The 16,633-nt window shown below is 42.9% G+C and overlaps 1 protein-coding gene across 1 annotated transcript in view; it reads right to left on the reverse strand.

Annotated features, from left to right (window-relative positions):
* Nucleotides 1–16,633, reverse strand: part of slc35f1 (solute carrier family 35 member F1) — a 491,079-nt gene that overhangs the window by 290,459 nt on the left and 183,987 nt on the right. Inside the window, exon 2 of the mRNA XM_070884460.1 lies at nt 2,459–2,634. Within this exon, the coding sequence (XP_070740561.1) occupies nt 2,459–2,634 (176 nt within the window). The remainder of the gene's footprint in view (nt 1–2,458; nt 2,635–16,633) is intronic.

Consider the following 16,633-nt stretch of genomic DNA (forward strand, 5'->3'; position numbering starts at 1 on the left):
CATGTTAAGTTTAATACTCCTCTCTTTGCACCATTCAGAAATAATGTGGTTGCAGCACACCAGAAGTGCATTTCACTGGGTGGGGGAGGGGGATTGTGCGTCATTCTGCCACCATCATTCTGTGGGCCCTCGTTAGTGTGAAGAGGGTGAATTTCAAACACATGTGGATGTGTGTAACTTACCAAGATTTTAATTGTGACTGACTTGCATTTTCAAAATATGGTATCATTCATAGGACTTAAAAATAAAGCAGCTAGATCTTTATTTTTGGAGTTGTAGTGCACAGATTGTTTGCAGAGAGTGACAGTTTTGCATTCTGCTAAGTTTTGTCCAGAGTTCTTACACAATCTTGTGTGGGGAGTCCAAAACAAGGGGGCATAGCATTAAAATTAGAGCTAGGCTGTTTAGGGGTAATGTCAGGAATCACTTCTTCATACAAAGGGTAGTGGAAATCTGGAACTCGCTTCCTCAAAAAGCTGTTGAGACAAGTCCATTGAAAAATTCAAAACAGAAATAGATAGAATTTTGTTAGGTGAGGGTATTAAGGGATATGGAGCAACGGTGGGTAAATGGAATTTGTGTATAGATCAGCCATGATCGAATTGATGTAACTGAATGGTGGAACAGGCTCGAGGGGCTGAATGGCCTACTCCTGTTCCTATGTTCCTAAAGTTACACAATTCCAATTCTGGCACTTGTAACTTATAACTTTTCAATCGCTTCATTCAACTCGCAACCCCATATACTCAATCCTCAGGATTTCCAGAAAGGAACAAGGCTCCATGGAAAACATTGCTAGAAACATGTTAAATACACAAAGGCAGATGTGTATGTAGGTTTCATCATTTTCTTGTGAATTTTGTAACGTTTTTATATCTTTATTTTGTTAAATCCCTTACGTACAACTATGTCCTCAATTTAGGGCATACAAGATGGTAGCCAAAACAATTTCACAAAGTCTTTGGAAATATTTCATTAGCTTCCTTCCTGGATATTGGAAGCAATTTGCTAACTGCTTATTCTTGACTAGTAGTTTTTGAACTTTGTGGTTGGTAGTTTTCATTCCTCCTTGCTATTTATTCATTGTTTCCCTACATTACAACAGTGACTACACCTCAAAAGTACTTTATTGGCTGTAAATTTCTTCGGAACATCCTGAGGTCAAGAAAGGCGCTATATAATCTTTATTGGTATATCCCCATCTCCTCAGATGTGATGCCCAAAATGTGAAGTATGATGGATAAAACATAACCTCAATGTAGGATTTTTATATATGGGTGGATGGAGGTTATTCTGCACAAAACCTTCTTCCATGTACTATCACTTCCTTTGTGATGTTTCAATGACAGCTGTGGTGTCACAAGATCTTCGGCATGTCATGACAAGCTCCAATGCCTTGTTGTCTCAGTAGCACTGTCAACGATGGCAATTTTGAAAACTTGCTTTTAAATAAAAGGAATAAGTAAAGGGTAATATATAAAAATAATATTTACTTACATATAATAGTGGTGCACACATTAAAGCATTGGGGGGGAGGGGGTGGAAAGGAAATGTCCTTTAAATGAGTTGCACTGCTGCTGTGCCTTTAAATCAGTGTTACTCCCACTGGTGACCTGAGCTGCACATAGGTTTCCTTATGTCTGCTCATTTACATACCCAGTGGAATAGCCATTGGTATAAACCCATGTAAAAAGAATGTAAGTAGCATATCTGAATAGAAACTCGTGCAGCCTTTAAAAATACTGTTCCATCTGTGCACTTCAACAGCAGACTGGGGGACAACCAGATAAGAAAAGAACAGTGCTTGTCTCTTTCACTTCGGTCTCAAATAACTTCACTGAAAGTTTTATCAATAGTTGTTATCATAATTTTCAAGAACTCTCTCTACACAGGCCTGTTACTATGTCTAGCCCCACTCTTACTAGCCCTGTCTCAATCACTTGATCTTGCTCATCCTACCTATAGGTCAAATCAAACCTTTAAAAATTGCCAGCATATGTTTTACCTCTATATCACAATTAGAGGTCAGTGATGTTATGGTATGACCGATAATGATACAGGAGCAGCAGAATGGAGAGTCATAACATTATCACTGATGTTCAGTATTCACTAACAGGTTCTGAGGATTTTTTGCATTTTCATTACTGTATAAAGTGAAATCCATCAAATCCCCCCCACTCACACACCTAGCCTGCCATTATATCATTGACCATAACTTTGTCAATAAACACAGAACAATCAGAATGGTCATGTGATTAGTACTGGCTAATGAAATTGCCAGAAGGTGACACCACAATCTCATAATTATTGATAAACTGGCTTAAGAGTGACACACATCAACTTTTTTAATTAATATAGAAATATTAAACAATTTGCAACAAAATACTGGATGAGTCATTTTTCTTTTCACCCTTTACAATTAAAAGAGGAAGTTCTTGTGAAGTTAAGTGTGGCCTACCTTGTCGTACTGCCAACGTGGTTGTGTAAACCAGGAACAGGAGGATGTAGTTGAGAAAGCTCTGAAACACTGGAGTGTTGGCATGGAAATCGTCCACCAAGTACTTGCTAGTCAGGGCTATACCACAGATCAACAATGACAGCACCTGGCCCAGTGCCAGCGACAGCAGCAGCTCTCTAAAGGAACAAGCGATCTGCGTATTAGGGCAAAGTCAATGACCAGTGACAAATTCTTTCGCTGACTGAGTGGCAACACAAATAAGGCCCAGAGGGAGCCATTTTTACAATTAAGATGCATATAAAACCATAAAGATTTACAACCTACTGTAACGGTAACTGTTCAATAACTAATTTTATTTTTGCCACGTTCAAAGACTTCAGCAAGCGTGTCTGAAAGATAGAACAGTCGACTGTCAGAATGACTGCTTTCACAGTCCAAGCCCCATGGGTAGAATTGCAGTGTAAATTGAAAGGAACTGTGTTTTCTGGCAAATGACTTGTCACACCATCCTTCTGAATATAACCAGTGAAAGGAAAGTTCCTGACCTACAGTGACAACTTCACTCATGTTGGATGCTCCATCTTAAGAGAGGGACCCCATATATTAAACTTTCAAGAAAGCAGAAGTTTATAATCTACTAACAACTGCTTGTTTCAATACTGTAACCTTTCCTGTGACGTGGGCTTCAGCTTTAGAAGGAAATAAATAATTTTAAAACTGTGTGCACATTTCCTACACTTCTGCAACATAGGTTCTATTATGGCTCATACTTTGGAAATTGTATTCTAAAAAGAAACATTTTTTTTAAATCCATTTCTCTCTTGCACCAAAGTATATTCCAGAACAATTAGTATTTACATCCTAGCTTCCACCACCTAAAGAACTGTTGAAAAATCTCGAAAATGAGAAAAGTTACAATGACTTAAAATAAAGTTTTTGCCGTAGAAGTCTAGGACAACTGCAGGATACAAGTATTTAAATATAAAAGTAAAATTTGCAATATTTCTTTCCCAAGGCAAACGACTCATTATTGGATCGGTTACAAACTAAACTGCAAAGCTTTCGTAATTAAACTGTAAAAGTGATCATTAATTTACTCATTACTCCACTTTAAAGTTAACCTCAGGACACAAGGAAAACACTGGTTACCTAATTCTGAGTTTATGTAAATTGTATAGATTTTTAAGAAGTGCATACTAAACCTTTAACAATAGTTTGAAAATTAACCGTGGGTCTGAAATTGCGCCCTCCATAAGCTCGGCAACCCCTTACCGACCGGCGGCGACCCCATTTCCGACCCTTGTGTGGTATTGCCCCGCGGGAGTGGCGCCGCCACTGGTCGGTGCCACTGACAGCTTTTCCCAGTGGGGAGCTGTCTGTGGCTTGGCGGCACATCCGCCCTTAAAGGGGAGATTGCGCTGCCAGCGACTCCATTATATTTATTTTTGTCGACCCGACATTTATGACCCTAGGTTCGACCGGGCCGCCAACAGGCAGCCCGGTACCCTCTCTTGGGTGCCAGGCTACTGGTCCGGACGAAACCCTCCCTGGTGGCCCAGTGGGCCTAACTGAACTTGTTGCAGAGCTCGCAGCAGCCCTCCCCATTAACTGAAGGGGAGGACGTTGTGACGCATGAGTGTGACGCGGCATGTCTGCGGCGCGCTGACGTCCTCAGCGTGGCGCTGATGATTGGTCGGGGTGAACGACCCGCTGCAAGGGCACTGCCACCATGCAGCCGCCACAACTTCCGACCCGACCAAAATTAAAATTCTATCAGCTGAATTTCTCTGGTGTCTGAGGCACATTTTTTTCAACATGGCAAAGCACATTGAAGGTCAATATTATTTGGTCATCTAATTTTCAGGTTTTATGTTTGTCCTGAATTCGGATCACAAAATGGCATGTCATCAGCTATGAGCAAATTCATGCTTTTTCAGGTCACAACTGAAACAATTCTTTGGATTTAAGCAGCAAAATTCTTGGGAAGAAACAATACAATATATTTTCAGCAAAACAATTTTGAAGCAACACATATGTTAAGTAAACAATAAATGCTTCAAACTGCCTTCAGAAACCATAACAATCTTTCAAACAGGAAATTAGGGGTGCGTGCAATAAAGGTGCAGCAGTTATAATGGGTGACTTTAATATGCACATAGATTGGGCTAACCAAACTGGAAGCAATACGGTGGAGGAGGATTTTCTGGAGTGCATAAGGGATGGTTTTTTAGACCAATATGTCGAGGAACCAACTAGGGGGGAGGCCATCTTAGACTGGGTGTTATGTAATGAGAAAGGATTAATTAGCAATCTCGTTGTGCGAGGCCCCTTGGGGAAGAGTGACCATAATATGGTGGAATTCTGCATTAGGATGGAGAATGAAACAGTTAATTCAGAGACCATGGTCCAGAACTTAAAGAAGGCTAACTTTGAAGGTATGAGGCGTGAATTGGCTGAGATGGATTGGCGAATGATACTTAAGGGGTTGACTGTGGATGGGCAATGGCAGACATTTAGAGACCGCATGGATGAACTACAACAATTGTACATTCCTGTCTGGCATAGAAATAAAAAAGGGAAGGTGGCTCAACCGTGGCTATCAAGGGAAATCAGGGATAGTATTAAAGCCAAGGAAGTGGCATACAAATTGGCCAGAAATAGCAGCGAACCTGGGGACTGGGAGAAATTTAGAACTCAGCAGAGGAGGACAAAGGGTTTGATTAGGGCAGGGAAAATGGAGTATGAGAAGAAGCTTGCAGGGAACATTAAGACGGATTGCAAAAGTTTCTATAGATATGTAAAGAGAAAAAGGTTAGTAAAGACAAACGTAGGTCCCCTGCAGTCAGAATCAGGGGAAGTCATAACGGGGAACAAAGAAATGGCGGACCAATTGAACAAGTACTTTGGTTCGGTATTCACGAAGGAGGACACGAACAACCTTCCGGTTATAAAAGGGGTCGGGGGGTCTAGTAAGGAGGAGGAACTGAGGGAAATCCTTATTAGCCGGGAAATTGTGTTGGGGAAATTGATGGGATTGAAGGCCGATAAATCCCCAGGGCCTGATGGACTGCATCCCAGAGTACTTAAGGAGGTGGCCTTGGAAATAGTGGATGCGTTGACAGTCATTTTCCAACATTCCATTGACTCTGGATCAGTTCCTATGGAGTGGAGGGTAGCCAATGTAACCCCACTTTTTAAAAAAGGAGGGAGAGAGAAAACAGGGAATTATAGACCGGTCAGCCTGACATCGGTAGTGGGTAAAATGATGGAATCAATTATTAAGGATGTCATAGCAGTGCATTTGGAAAGAGGTGACATGATAGGTCCAAGTCAGCATGGATTTGTGAAAGGGAAATCATGCTTGACAAATCTTCTGGAATTTTTTGAGGATGTTTCCAGTAGAGTGGATAAGGGAGAACCAGTTGATGTGGTATATTTGGACTTTCAGAAGGCGTTCGACAAGGTCCCACACAAGAGATTGATGTGCAAAGTTAGAGCACATGGGATTGGGGGTAGTGTACTGACATGGATTGAGAACTGGTTGTCAGACAGGAAGCAAAGAGTAGGAGTAAATGGGTACTTTTCAGAATGGCAGGCAGTGACTAGTGGGGTACCGCAGGGTTCTGTGCTGGGGCCCCAGCTGTTTACACTGTACATTAATGATTTAGATGAGGGGATTGAGTGTAGTATCTCCAAGTTTGCGGATGACACTAAGTTGGGTGGCAGTGTGAGCTGCGAGGAGGATGCTGTGAGGCTGCAGAGCGACTTGGATAGGTTAGGTGAGTGGGCAAATGCATGGCAGATGAAGTATAATGTGGATAAATGTGAGGTTATCCACTTTGGTGGTAAAAACAGAGAGACAGACTATTATCTGAATGGTGACAGATTAGGAAAAGGGGAGGTGCAAAGAGACCTGGGTGTCATGGTACATCAGTCATTGAAGGTTGGCATGCAGGTGCAGCAGGCGGTTAAGAAAGCAAATGGCATGTTGGCCTTCATAGCAAGGGGATTTGAGTACAGGGGCAGGGAGGTGTTGCTACAGTTGTACAGGGCATTGGTGAGGCCACACCTGGAGTATTGTGTACAGTTTTGGTCTCCTAACCTGAGGAAGGACATTCTTGCTATTGAGGGAGTGCAGCGAAGGTTCACCAGACTGATTCCCGGGATGGCGGGACTGACCTATCAAGAAAGACTGGATCAACTGGGCTTGTATTCACTGGAGTTCAGAAGAATGAGAGGGGACCTCATAGAAACATATAAAATTCTGACGGGGTTAGACAGGTTAGATGCAGGAAGAATGTTCCCAATGTTGGGGAAGTCCAGAACCAGGGGTCACAGTCTAAGGATAAGGGGTAAGCCATTTAGGACCGAGATGCGGAGGAACTTCTTCACCCAGAGAGTGGTGAACCTGTGGAATTCTCTACCACAGAAAGTTGTTGAGGCCAATTCACTAAATATATTCAAAAAGGAGTTAGATGAGGTCCTTACTGCTAAGGGGATCAAGGGGTATGGCGAGAAAGCAGGAATGGGGTACTGAAGTTGAATGTTCAGCCATGAACTCATTGAATGGCGGTGCAGGCTAGAAGGGCCGAATGGCCTACTCCTGCACCTATTTTCTATGTTTCTATGTTTCTAGATGAGCAGTTCAATCAAGGCCCTGTCTGCCTGTTCCGATGGTTTAAGTGAATGTTAAAGATTCCATGGGATTAATCAAAGAAGAGCTAAAAGAATATTAATTATCCTGGTGTCCTGGCCAATATTCTTCTTTCAACCAACAGTACCAAAAGCAAATTCATGAGTCGCTTGTGGGAAAACTCTGACCGCAATTTCTACCCCAATAGCTCTTCACTTTCAGCAGTAACAATCAATGGATTAGTGAAAGATGTCAGGTAGGGACATTATGCTGCAGGAACATTACACATGTGATCAAAGTAAAAGTTTCTGTTTTTGAGGAGTGTATAAAATTAATTTTAAAAGCCAATTTGACAGATGGCAGCTTTCAAAAATTGCATTCTACATAAATTGCAAGGAATGATCAAGCCGGGATTTTCGTCTATCGAATTAAAAAAAACTAAAAGCTGTCAACTTTCAATTACTTGAAATTAAGGGAAGAGTAATGTCTTTACTTCTGGGCTCCCAAGATCTGCAAAATAATGCAGCGAATTCATGTATCACTGGAAGAGAATGGGACGAATCAGGATTGTCTGCCTCTCTTGATCATAGCTGCATTCTTCACTTCATAACAGTATCCCTTGCCTCCTAAAGCTCATTCACTAACATGGGACAGTGTTAATATGAAGGGAGGTATATCATTTCTTTAAAGTACTACTATATCTACCTGCCATCTCACCCATATCATAGTCCATGGATTTCCCAATGATGTAATTTCTTTTTGCTATTCTATTTTTACATCGGTGAAGTCAGTAAGCTCCAGCCATGAAAAAGAGATGTGAAAATAACCTTAACACGCGTTGCAATCTATACAACCTCCATAGAAAACAACACATGCAAGACCCTACTAAAATCATGTATACACAACAGAGCCCAGTATGACCTCACTGCAGTATCAGATGCAAGTTGGAAAGTTTTGTAGCGAATCTGGCAATTCTGATCTTCAGGGCATATCTGAGGGTCCCACTATATTGAGCATCAATCACACGAAAAGCTAAATCCATTACATTAAGCTAAACCGAATCTGTTGCTTCCTAGGACTCATACTAAATATTCACACTTGACCCTAGTATGGGCTGATTATTTGATTTACTGTTCTACACTGCCCAACAGTGTGCATCATTCAAGTAGTGCCAGCCAGTGTTAACAATGTGATCATCTGGGTGCACATGCTCTGGAAGATAGCCAAATCTAAGAGAATGGTATATTCTCTGAGGCTGAATGTGGAAGAATTCCTCACTTCTTTCATGGCTACTGTGAACAGCTGAAAAATACAAGATTTCCTGGACTCTTTCCAATAAAGCTCTGGAGTATGGTCAGTTGGATAGTGATCCTCAAGACATCTGTTCTTAGATTGCCTGCACAAGACATCAATGATCCCTCAGACCGCAAGCACAGACTAATCAACCAACAAAATCAACTTGTAAGAAATCATTCCCTGTTCCAAATTCCTCCCTGTTAACTTCCTAGCTCTTGACCTGGAAATGTAATCTTGCTCTAGATTCCCTGCCTAACCAAAAGCCCAGCGTGGACAGCAATCTCTTCCCACTCACACTCTTCTTCACAGAAACAGGCATCGATGCAAATATCATGGGCACATATTATGTGCATCCTATCCAGAAGCAGGGATTCTTAAATATTATTCCTATTTAACCTGACATCCATGTATCCCATATACTTGCACACCACTTTTGTAAAAATTATGTTGAAAATACTGAAGTAAAAGTCAAAAAAGAACTTGGTAAGTGACTTCAAGGCATTCAGAATACAGTTAGTACAGAAACATGTACTTTAACCTAATCATGTATGTAAAAACATAAAAAATATTACTTAATAATGGTTACTAGTAAGTCGTAGCCAGAGAATCACCTGCAATGGCATTTCACTCTGCTCCCGCACTGTTACTACTGGTGTCCCCCAAGGATCTATCCTGGACTCACTCCTATTTCTCATTTCCATGCTGCCCCTCGGCAACATCATCTGAAGACACAGCGCCAGTTTCCACATGTACTGGGGCATGCACTGAGTTGGGGTGGAATTTGGGACAATAGCCCGGTTCCACAGGCTCTCCACCTCTTTCTCCCCACAATCAATGATTGTGACAGGAGGATGGGTGGACACTTCTTATACCATCCTGACATCATTAGAGAGGCAGGACTAGCAGGATAGCATGACTTATCAGAAATTCCCTCCCCCCCACCGCCCCTCATTCCCACCCTTCTTGCAGCCATGGAAAGCACGCATGAAATGATGGTGGTAATTTTACAGAGTGATGGACTGCTGCTAGGAAATTTCAAGTATTTTTTAAAAATTCGAATCTTTAGCTGGAATTGCTCCCACCAAAGAGCATGCTGTGGCTCTAAATTCCCAGCTGCCCGTGGGGTGAGTGCCCAATCATCACTGTAAATGGCACGGCTGTTAGCCCCCATAGTCGTGACTCCCAAATGGTTTTGTGCCTCCCTGGTGCCAGGGTCAAGGATGTCACAGAGCAGATGCAGGGCATCCTGGGGGGGGGGAGGGGAGGGTAAGCAGCTAGAGATCGTGATCCATATCGGGACCAACGACATAGGTAAAATAAGGGATGAGGTCCTACAGGAAGAATTCAGGAAGCTAGGAAGAAAATTAAAGGGTAGGACCTCAAAGGTAGTAATCTCCGGGTTACTACCGGTGCCACGTGCTAATGAGTATAAGGATAGAAGGATAGAAAGGATGAACACGTGGCTGGAAAGTTGGTGTAGGAGGGAGGGCTTTAAATTCTTGAGGCATTGGGACCACTTCTGGGGGAGATGGGACCTGTACAAACCGAATGGGTTGCAATTCAACAGCGCTGGGACCAATATCATCGCGGGGAGATTTGCTAATGTTGTTGGGGAGAGTTTAAACTAGCTTGGCAGGGGGATGGGAACCTGAGAACTAATTCAAAAGGGAAGTAAAGCTGAAATTGGATAGCAAGAATCTAGAAAGGGAATCTGTAAGACAGAGGAAACAGAGTTTAGTATGTAGTAAGCAAGGAGGTCTTCCTATGCTGAATGGTATATACTTTAATGCAAGGAATATAGAGAATAAAGCGGATGAGCTAAGAACACAGGTACACTTGGGAGTATGACATTATAGCCATTACAGAAACATGGCTGAAAGAGGGGCAGGTGTGGCAGATCAATATTCCTGGCTAAAGGATTTTTAGACAAGATAGAGAGGGGTCAAAAATGGGGGAGGGGTTTGCGGTACTGATTAAAAAAAATATTACAGCAGTGAGGAGGGATGATATGTTAGAGGGATCATCAAATGAGGCCATATGGGTCAAATTGAAAAATAAAAAACGGGCAATCACACTGCTGGGCATGTATTCTAGACGCCCAGACAGTGGGAGGGAGATAGAGGAGTAAGTATGAAGGCAAATTGCTGTGAAGTCCAAAAACCATAGGGTAGTAATAGTAGGGGATTTTAACTATCTAAATATTGATTGGGACAAGTTTAGTGTGAAGGGTATAGAGGGTGAGGAATTCTTGAAATCAATTCAAGAGAACTTTTTTAGTCAGTATGTAGCAAGCCCGACACGAGAGGGGGTGGTCTTGGATTTAGTTTTGGGGAATGAAGCTGGGCAGGTTGAAGGGGTATTAGTGGGAGAGCACTTGGGTGCCAGTGACCATAATTCAGTCAGATTCAAGTTGGTTATGGATAAGGACAATAATAGGCCTGGAATAAAAGTTCAGAATTAGGGAAAAGCTAATTTTGCTAAGTTAAGGAATGATTTGACTATGGTGGACTGGAAACAGCTACTTGTGGGTAAATCAGTGTCGGAACAGTGGGAGGCATTTAAGGAGGAGATCCGGAAGGCTCAGGCCAAACATGTGCCCTTAAATAAAAAGGCTGGGAAAAATAATTCTAGAGACCCCTGAATGTCTCAGGAATTACAGGGGAGGATTAAGAAAAAAAGGGATGCTTATGTCATACATCAACAACTAAATACTATAGAATCTTTAGCGGAATATAGAAAGTTAAGAGGCAAAATTACAAAGGATATTAGGAATGCTAAGAGAGAGCATGAGAAATTCTTGGCCAGTAAAATTAAGAAAGACCCTAAGATGTTTTATAAATATATTAAGAGTAAGAGGATAACTAAATAAAGAGTAGGGCCTATTAGAGACCATGAGGGTAATCTTTGTGTGGAGGCGGAAGATGTTGGGAAGGTTCTTCACGAAAACTTTGCATCTGTTTTCATAAAGGAAAGGGGCAACGCAGATACTGCTATCGAGGAGAAGTGTGATATTCTGGATGAAATAAATATAATGAGAGAAGAAGTATTAAGGGGTTTAGCAGCTTTGAAAGTAGATAAGTCGCCAGGCCCGGAAGAAATGCATCCCAGGATGTTGAGCAAAGTAAAAGAGGAAATAGCAGAGGCCTTGACCATCATTTTCCAGTCCTCTTTGGATCTGGGCATGGTGCCGGAGGATTGGAGGACTGCTAATGTTTAAGAAGGGAGAAAGGGATAGGCCGAGTAATTACAGGCCTGTCAGCCTAACCTCAGTGGTGGGAAAATTATTGGAAAAAATCCTGAAAGACAGGATAAATCTGCATTTGGAAAGGCAAGGATTAATTAGGGACAGTCAGCATGGATTTGTTAAGGGAAGATCATATCTGACTAGCCTGATTGAATTTTTTGAGGAGGTAACCAAGAGGGTCCATGAGGGTAGTGCATACGATGTAGTATATATAGACTTTAGCAAAGCTTTTGATAAGGTCCCACATGGTCGGCTGGTCATGAAGGTTAAAGCCCATGGGATACAGGGCAAAGGGGCAAGTTGGATCCAAAATTGGTTTGGAGGTAGGAAGCAAAGGGAAATGATTGATGGATGTGTTTGTGACTGGAAGGATGTTTCCAGTGGGGTTCCGCAGGGTTCAGTACTGGGACCCTTGCTTTTTGTGGTATATATCAATGATTTAGATTTGAATATAGGGAGTACGATTAAGAAGTTTGCAGACAACACTAAAATTGGCTGTGTGGTTGATAATGAAGAGGAAAGTAATGGGCTGCAGGAGGATATCAATCTACTGGTCAGGTGGGCAGTGCAGTGGCAAATGGAATTTAATTCAGAGAAGTGTGAGGTGATGCACTTTGGGAGGGCTAATAAGGAAAGGGTATACACATTAAGCGGTAGGCCACTTAATAGTGTAGATGAACAAAGGGATCTTGGACTGCTTGTCCACAGATCCCTGAAAGTAGCAGGCCAGGTGGAAAAGGTGGTTAAGAAGGTTAAGTGGTTAGGAAGCATAACTTCCATGCTCTTATATTCTATGCCTTTATTGGCCGAGGCATAGAATATAAGAACAGGGGGGGTTATACTTAAATTGTATAATACTTTGGTTAGGCCACAGCTGGAGTATTGCATTCAGTTCTTGTGGTGTTCTTACACCTTACTATAGAATCACACGAGGCATGTACTGCAGACAAGGTCACTACGTGACCTGAACCTTTATTCCCAGGACCAAGAAGTGCTGACGCTGCGTGGAACCTCCCTTTATATACCTGGATGATCAGGTGAGGAGTGTCTCCCACAAATTTGCCCCCTGTGGTCAAGGTGTGCATTACTCAGGTGTATACAGTGTACAGTGTTGTTACATAAAGGTTACAGTTATGTGAAGGTTACAAATATGACATCACCTTCCCCCAACGTCTTTGGGTCAAAGATTGAGTTTTTCAGGCAGTTGACGCTCTCTCGTGGAGCGCCGCAGTTGGGGCTCTGGTGATTGGGCCTTGGAATGTGTCTCTGTCGCCTGAGGTGATTCCGGCCTGTCTGGGCTGACCGCAGGGACTGTGCATGCTGGTGAATGTCCTTGTTGCTCGTTCACTGGCAGTGGTGTGGGTGACATCTCATGATCTTCCTCAGGTTCCTCAGTGTCCATGCTGAACCTTTTCTTTACTTGGTCAAGATGTTTGCAGCATATCTGCCCATTGTTAAGTCTAACCACGATGACCCTATTCCCCTCTTTGCCAATTACAGTACCCTCAAGCCACTTGGGTCCCAAAGCATGATTGAGAATAAATACAGGGTGATTGATTTTTATGCATCTCCCCACTGAGTTGCGATCATGGCACTCGATTTGGGACTGGCGCTTGCCCTCAACAATGTCTGACAGGGCTGGAAGAATGAGGGACAGCCGCGTTTTAAGCGTGCATTTCATGAGTAGTTCTGCGGGCGGGACTCCGATGAGCGAATGCGGGCGGGACCTATCGGCCAGCAGGAGGCGCGATAGGCGGTACTGAAGGGAGGGTCCTTGAATCCGGAGCATGCCCTGTTTTATGATTTGAACCGCACGTTCCGCCTGGCCATTGGAAGCCGGCTTGAACTGTGCTGTCCTGACATGTTTGATACCATTACCCAACATAAACTCCTGGAATTCATAGCTAGTGAAACATGGGCCATTATCGCTAACCAGGATGTCCGGCAAGCCGTGGGTCGCAAAGACCGTACTATAGAATCACATGAGGCATGTACTGCAGACAAGGTCACTACATGACCTGAACCTTTATTCCCAGGATCAAGAAGTGCTGAACCTGAGTGGGACCTCCCTTTATATACCTGGATGACCAGGTGAGGAGTATCTCCCACAAGTTTGCCCTCTGTGGTCAATGTGTGCATTACTCAGGTGTATACAGTGTACAGTGTTGTTACATAAAGGTTACAGTTAGTGAAGGTTACAAACATGACATTTCTGGTCGGCGTATTATAGGAAGGATGTGATTGCACTAGAGAGGGTGCAGAGGAGATTTACTAGGATGCTGCCTGGAATGGAGAATCTTAGTTATGAGGACAGATTGGATAGGGTGGATTTGTTCTCATTGGAACAGAGGAAGTTGAGAGAAGACCTCATTGAGGTGTACAAAATATTGAGGTGCCTGGACATAGTAGATAGTAAGGGTCTATTTCCATTGGTGGAAGGGTCTATTACGAGGGGGCATTGTTTTAAGGTGTTTGGTGGAAGGTTTAGAGGGGATTTGAGGGGAGGCTTCTTTAAGCAGAGGGTTGTGGGGATCTGGAACTCGCTGCCTGGAAGAGTGGTGGATGCAGAAACCCTCACCACTTTTAAGAGATGGTTGGATGGGCACTTAAAGTGCAGTAACCTAAGGGTGCAATATACATTCATTTTACGGGTAATTAATCCTCTCTGGGATCAATTACTTTTCTCTCAAGAGCCCATCCCATCTCATTCCATCTCATCCCATCATTGGGCTTATTTGATGATCCCATACTATTTCAAAATGAGCACAATCAATGGGAAAGGCTGTCACCATCTAGCACGTGTTGAGCACTTTAATTTGTTGTAATTACCATCAAGAAATTTTACAATATAGTGTCTGGTGATTCGTAATGGCAGACTTATTCGACCCGATTTTAACTCGAGACAAGAATTGGGCAGGCAGGTTACAAACTCCTGAGAACAGTTCAATGTGAGGCCTTAGCCATTTTAACTCCTGGGCCTCATTTGCATGTAAAAATGCTGATTCCTGCCTGATGGGAATGACATCACTGGCAGTGGGTGGAAGTCGAAACTTGTGGGGGTTTCAGGCCACCGCTGGGGACCCAAGAAAAAGTAAGCGAGGAAGGAGGGGAAAGGATCAGTAAGGTTTGGGATTGGGGGAGGCGGGAAAGCCTAGGGCATGGGAGGCCCAAGGTATCCTTGTGGGAAGGAGAAGAACTCCTGCTTCTGGTCCACAAGGAATCTATAAAAAGTAAAAATAAAATGAACTTACTTGGGCCTCCTGTGGCCTGGTTGCTGCCTTATTCAAGACTGTGTGGCCTTTACTCAGCGTGCAGTTAGAATGGTGTGTGCTTCCGAATTACGTAATTGGGATACATCTTCACCATTTAAATTGCATTGCAACATTGGCCCTGGCATACGAGGAAAGCTGTAATATTATAAAGACCTAAAGCCTTCTCTTGTTGTGGGTACATACCACAACCTATGAATTCTGCAGCCTTGTTAAAGAGGGTGTCAGTCACCCGACATATGTAGTATTGGACAGTATGTTGACTAATATTGGTAAAATTTCCAGTAACAGCCTGAAATGAACCTGTAATAACAAGGTTCAGCAGTGCAATGGTTACTTTTACATGAAGTGCTGTCCTAGTGAGGGAGGTGTTTTGGAGGTCTTGTTCCAGCAAGAAACAAAACTCACCCAAATATACACTGATGCACAAAGTCAAAATCTACCCTAACATTTCCTGACTCCATCTTGACAAGCAAAAAGTATGGTATCACAAGAATGAAGCATCACCAATACAGTGGTGGTATCCACATGAGAATTTACAGAAATGGCTCTTAATGTCACAACTCATAACTCTTGACATAATTGATCATGTCATTAATATGACACTGGTTATCAGTTTAGATACAGTTGGAAACTGCAAATCCTAATTACTTCATTCATGATTCCTTGCACAAAAAGTGCAGGTTCTTGGGCTTTAAAAAGAGAATCTAAATAGCTCTACATCACTTTTCTTACAGCCTCCCCAGGCTCCTGAATAAATCTTCCTTTCCTTCATGGCTTTCAGAGCAACAGCATGGCAGCCTTTGCAGCCTGACTGCTTCTACAAGTGATATGAATGTAAATGCTGTCAAAAAATGAAATTAGTCGACTGGAGAGCAGAAATGGCTTGACTCCACAGTGTAGATCATTGCAGACCAGTTCTATTTTTCTTTTTAAGATACATATTGTTATCCCCCACCCCTCATCAATTTTTCTTTGCTTGCTGGATACTTGCCTAAATGGCATATTCTGTTGGATTGGATATTGCACGTTTCTCCAGATCTAGGATTTGACGATGTTGCTACCAGAAAATGTTCCATCATGGCCAAGAATTGATACAGCACAGGAGATCGCAACTTCATACAGCAGGGAAGACTGAACTAAAATACTTCTGCTTGTGAGTCTGCTGCATAATTACTTCCTGCCTTAAAAGAGAAACTGCAGTTCCATATAATATGTAAAGCACTCCTCCAGTATCAATCTCCCTGCACCAGTGCATTTCTTTGGTACACATATATACACATGCTCTAGTTGATCACTCATGGCATTACACACAAGGAATCAAGACCAAGTTCAATATTCACATCAAGCAGGTTAGAAGGTGGTTGGATAACTGGAAATAGGAGTGGGGAAGGAAGAAGGAGGCACATGAGAGGTGAAAGAAAGGGTGACAAGGGGGGGTGGGGGTACAGAGGAGGGAAGAAATGGAGGGACAGGGAGAGGAGGATGTGGAGGGGGTGTGGGAAATGGATGTGTACAGGGCAGTAGAGGGTGTGTGGAAAATGTGCTTATTGGGTGGGGGTGAGTTACTGCTCACTGAAGATAGGTTCCAGTGGAGGTGGGGAGGCCAATTTCAGTTCAGCCTGGAGCAGGGATTAGTTCTTAGCAGGGGAAAGGAGAAAGTCCAGTTTATGCTATGTGAGGCTAGATAGTTTATTTTGTCCTTAGTTGGGGAGGGGAGGGGTGGGGTGAGT

This window comes from Pristiophorus japonicus, chromosome 7 (assembly GCF_044704955.1).
Source record: "Pristiophorus japonicus isolate sPriJap1 chromosome 7, sPriJap1.hap1, whole genome shotgun sequence".
Taxonomy (NCBI): Eukaryota; Metazoa; Chordata; class Chondrichthyes; family Pristiophoridae; genus Pristiophorus; species Pristiophorus japonicus.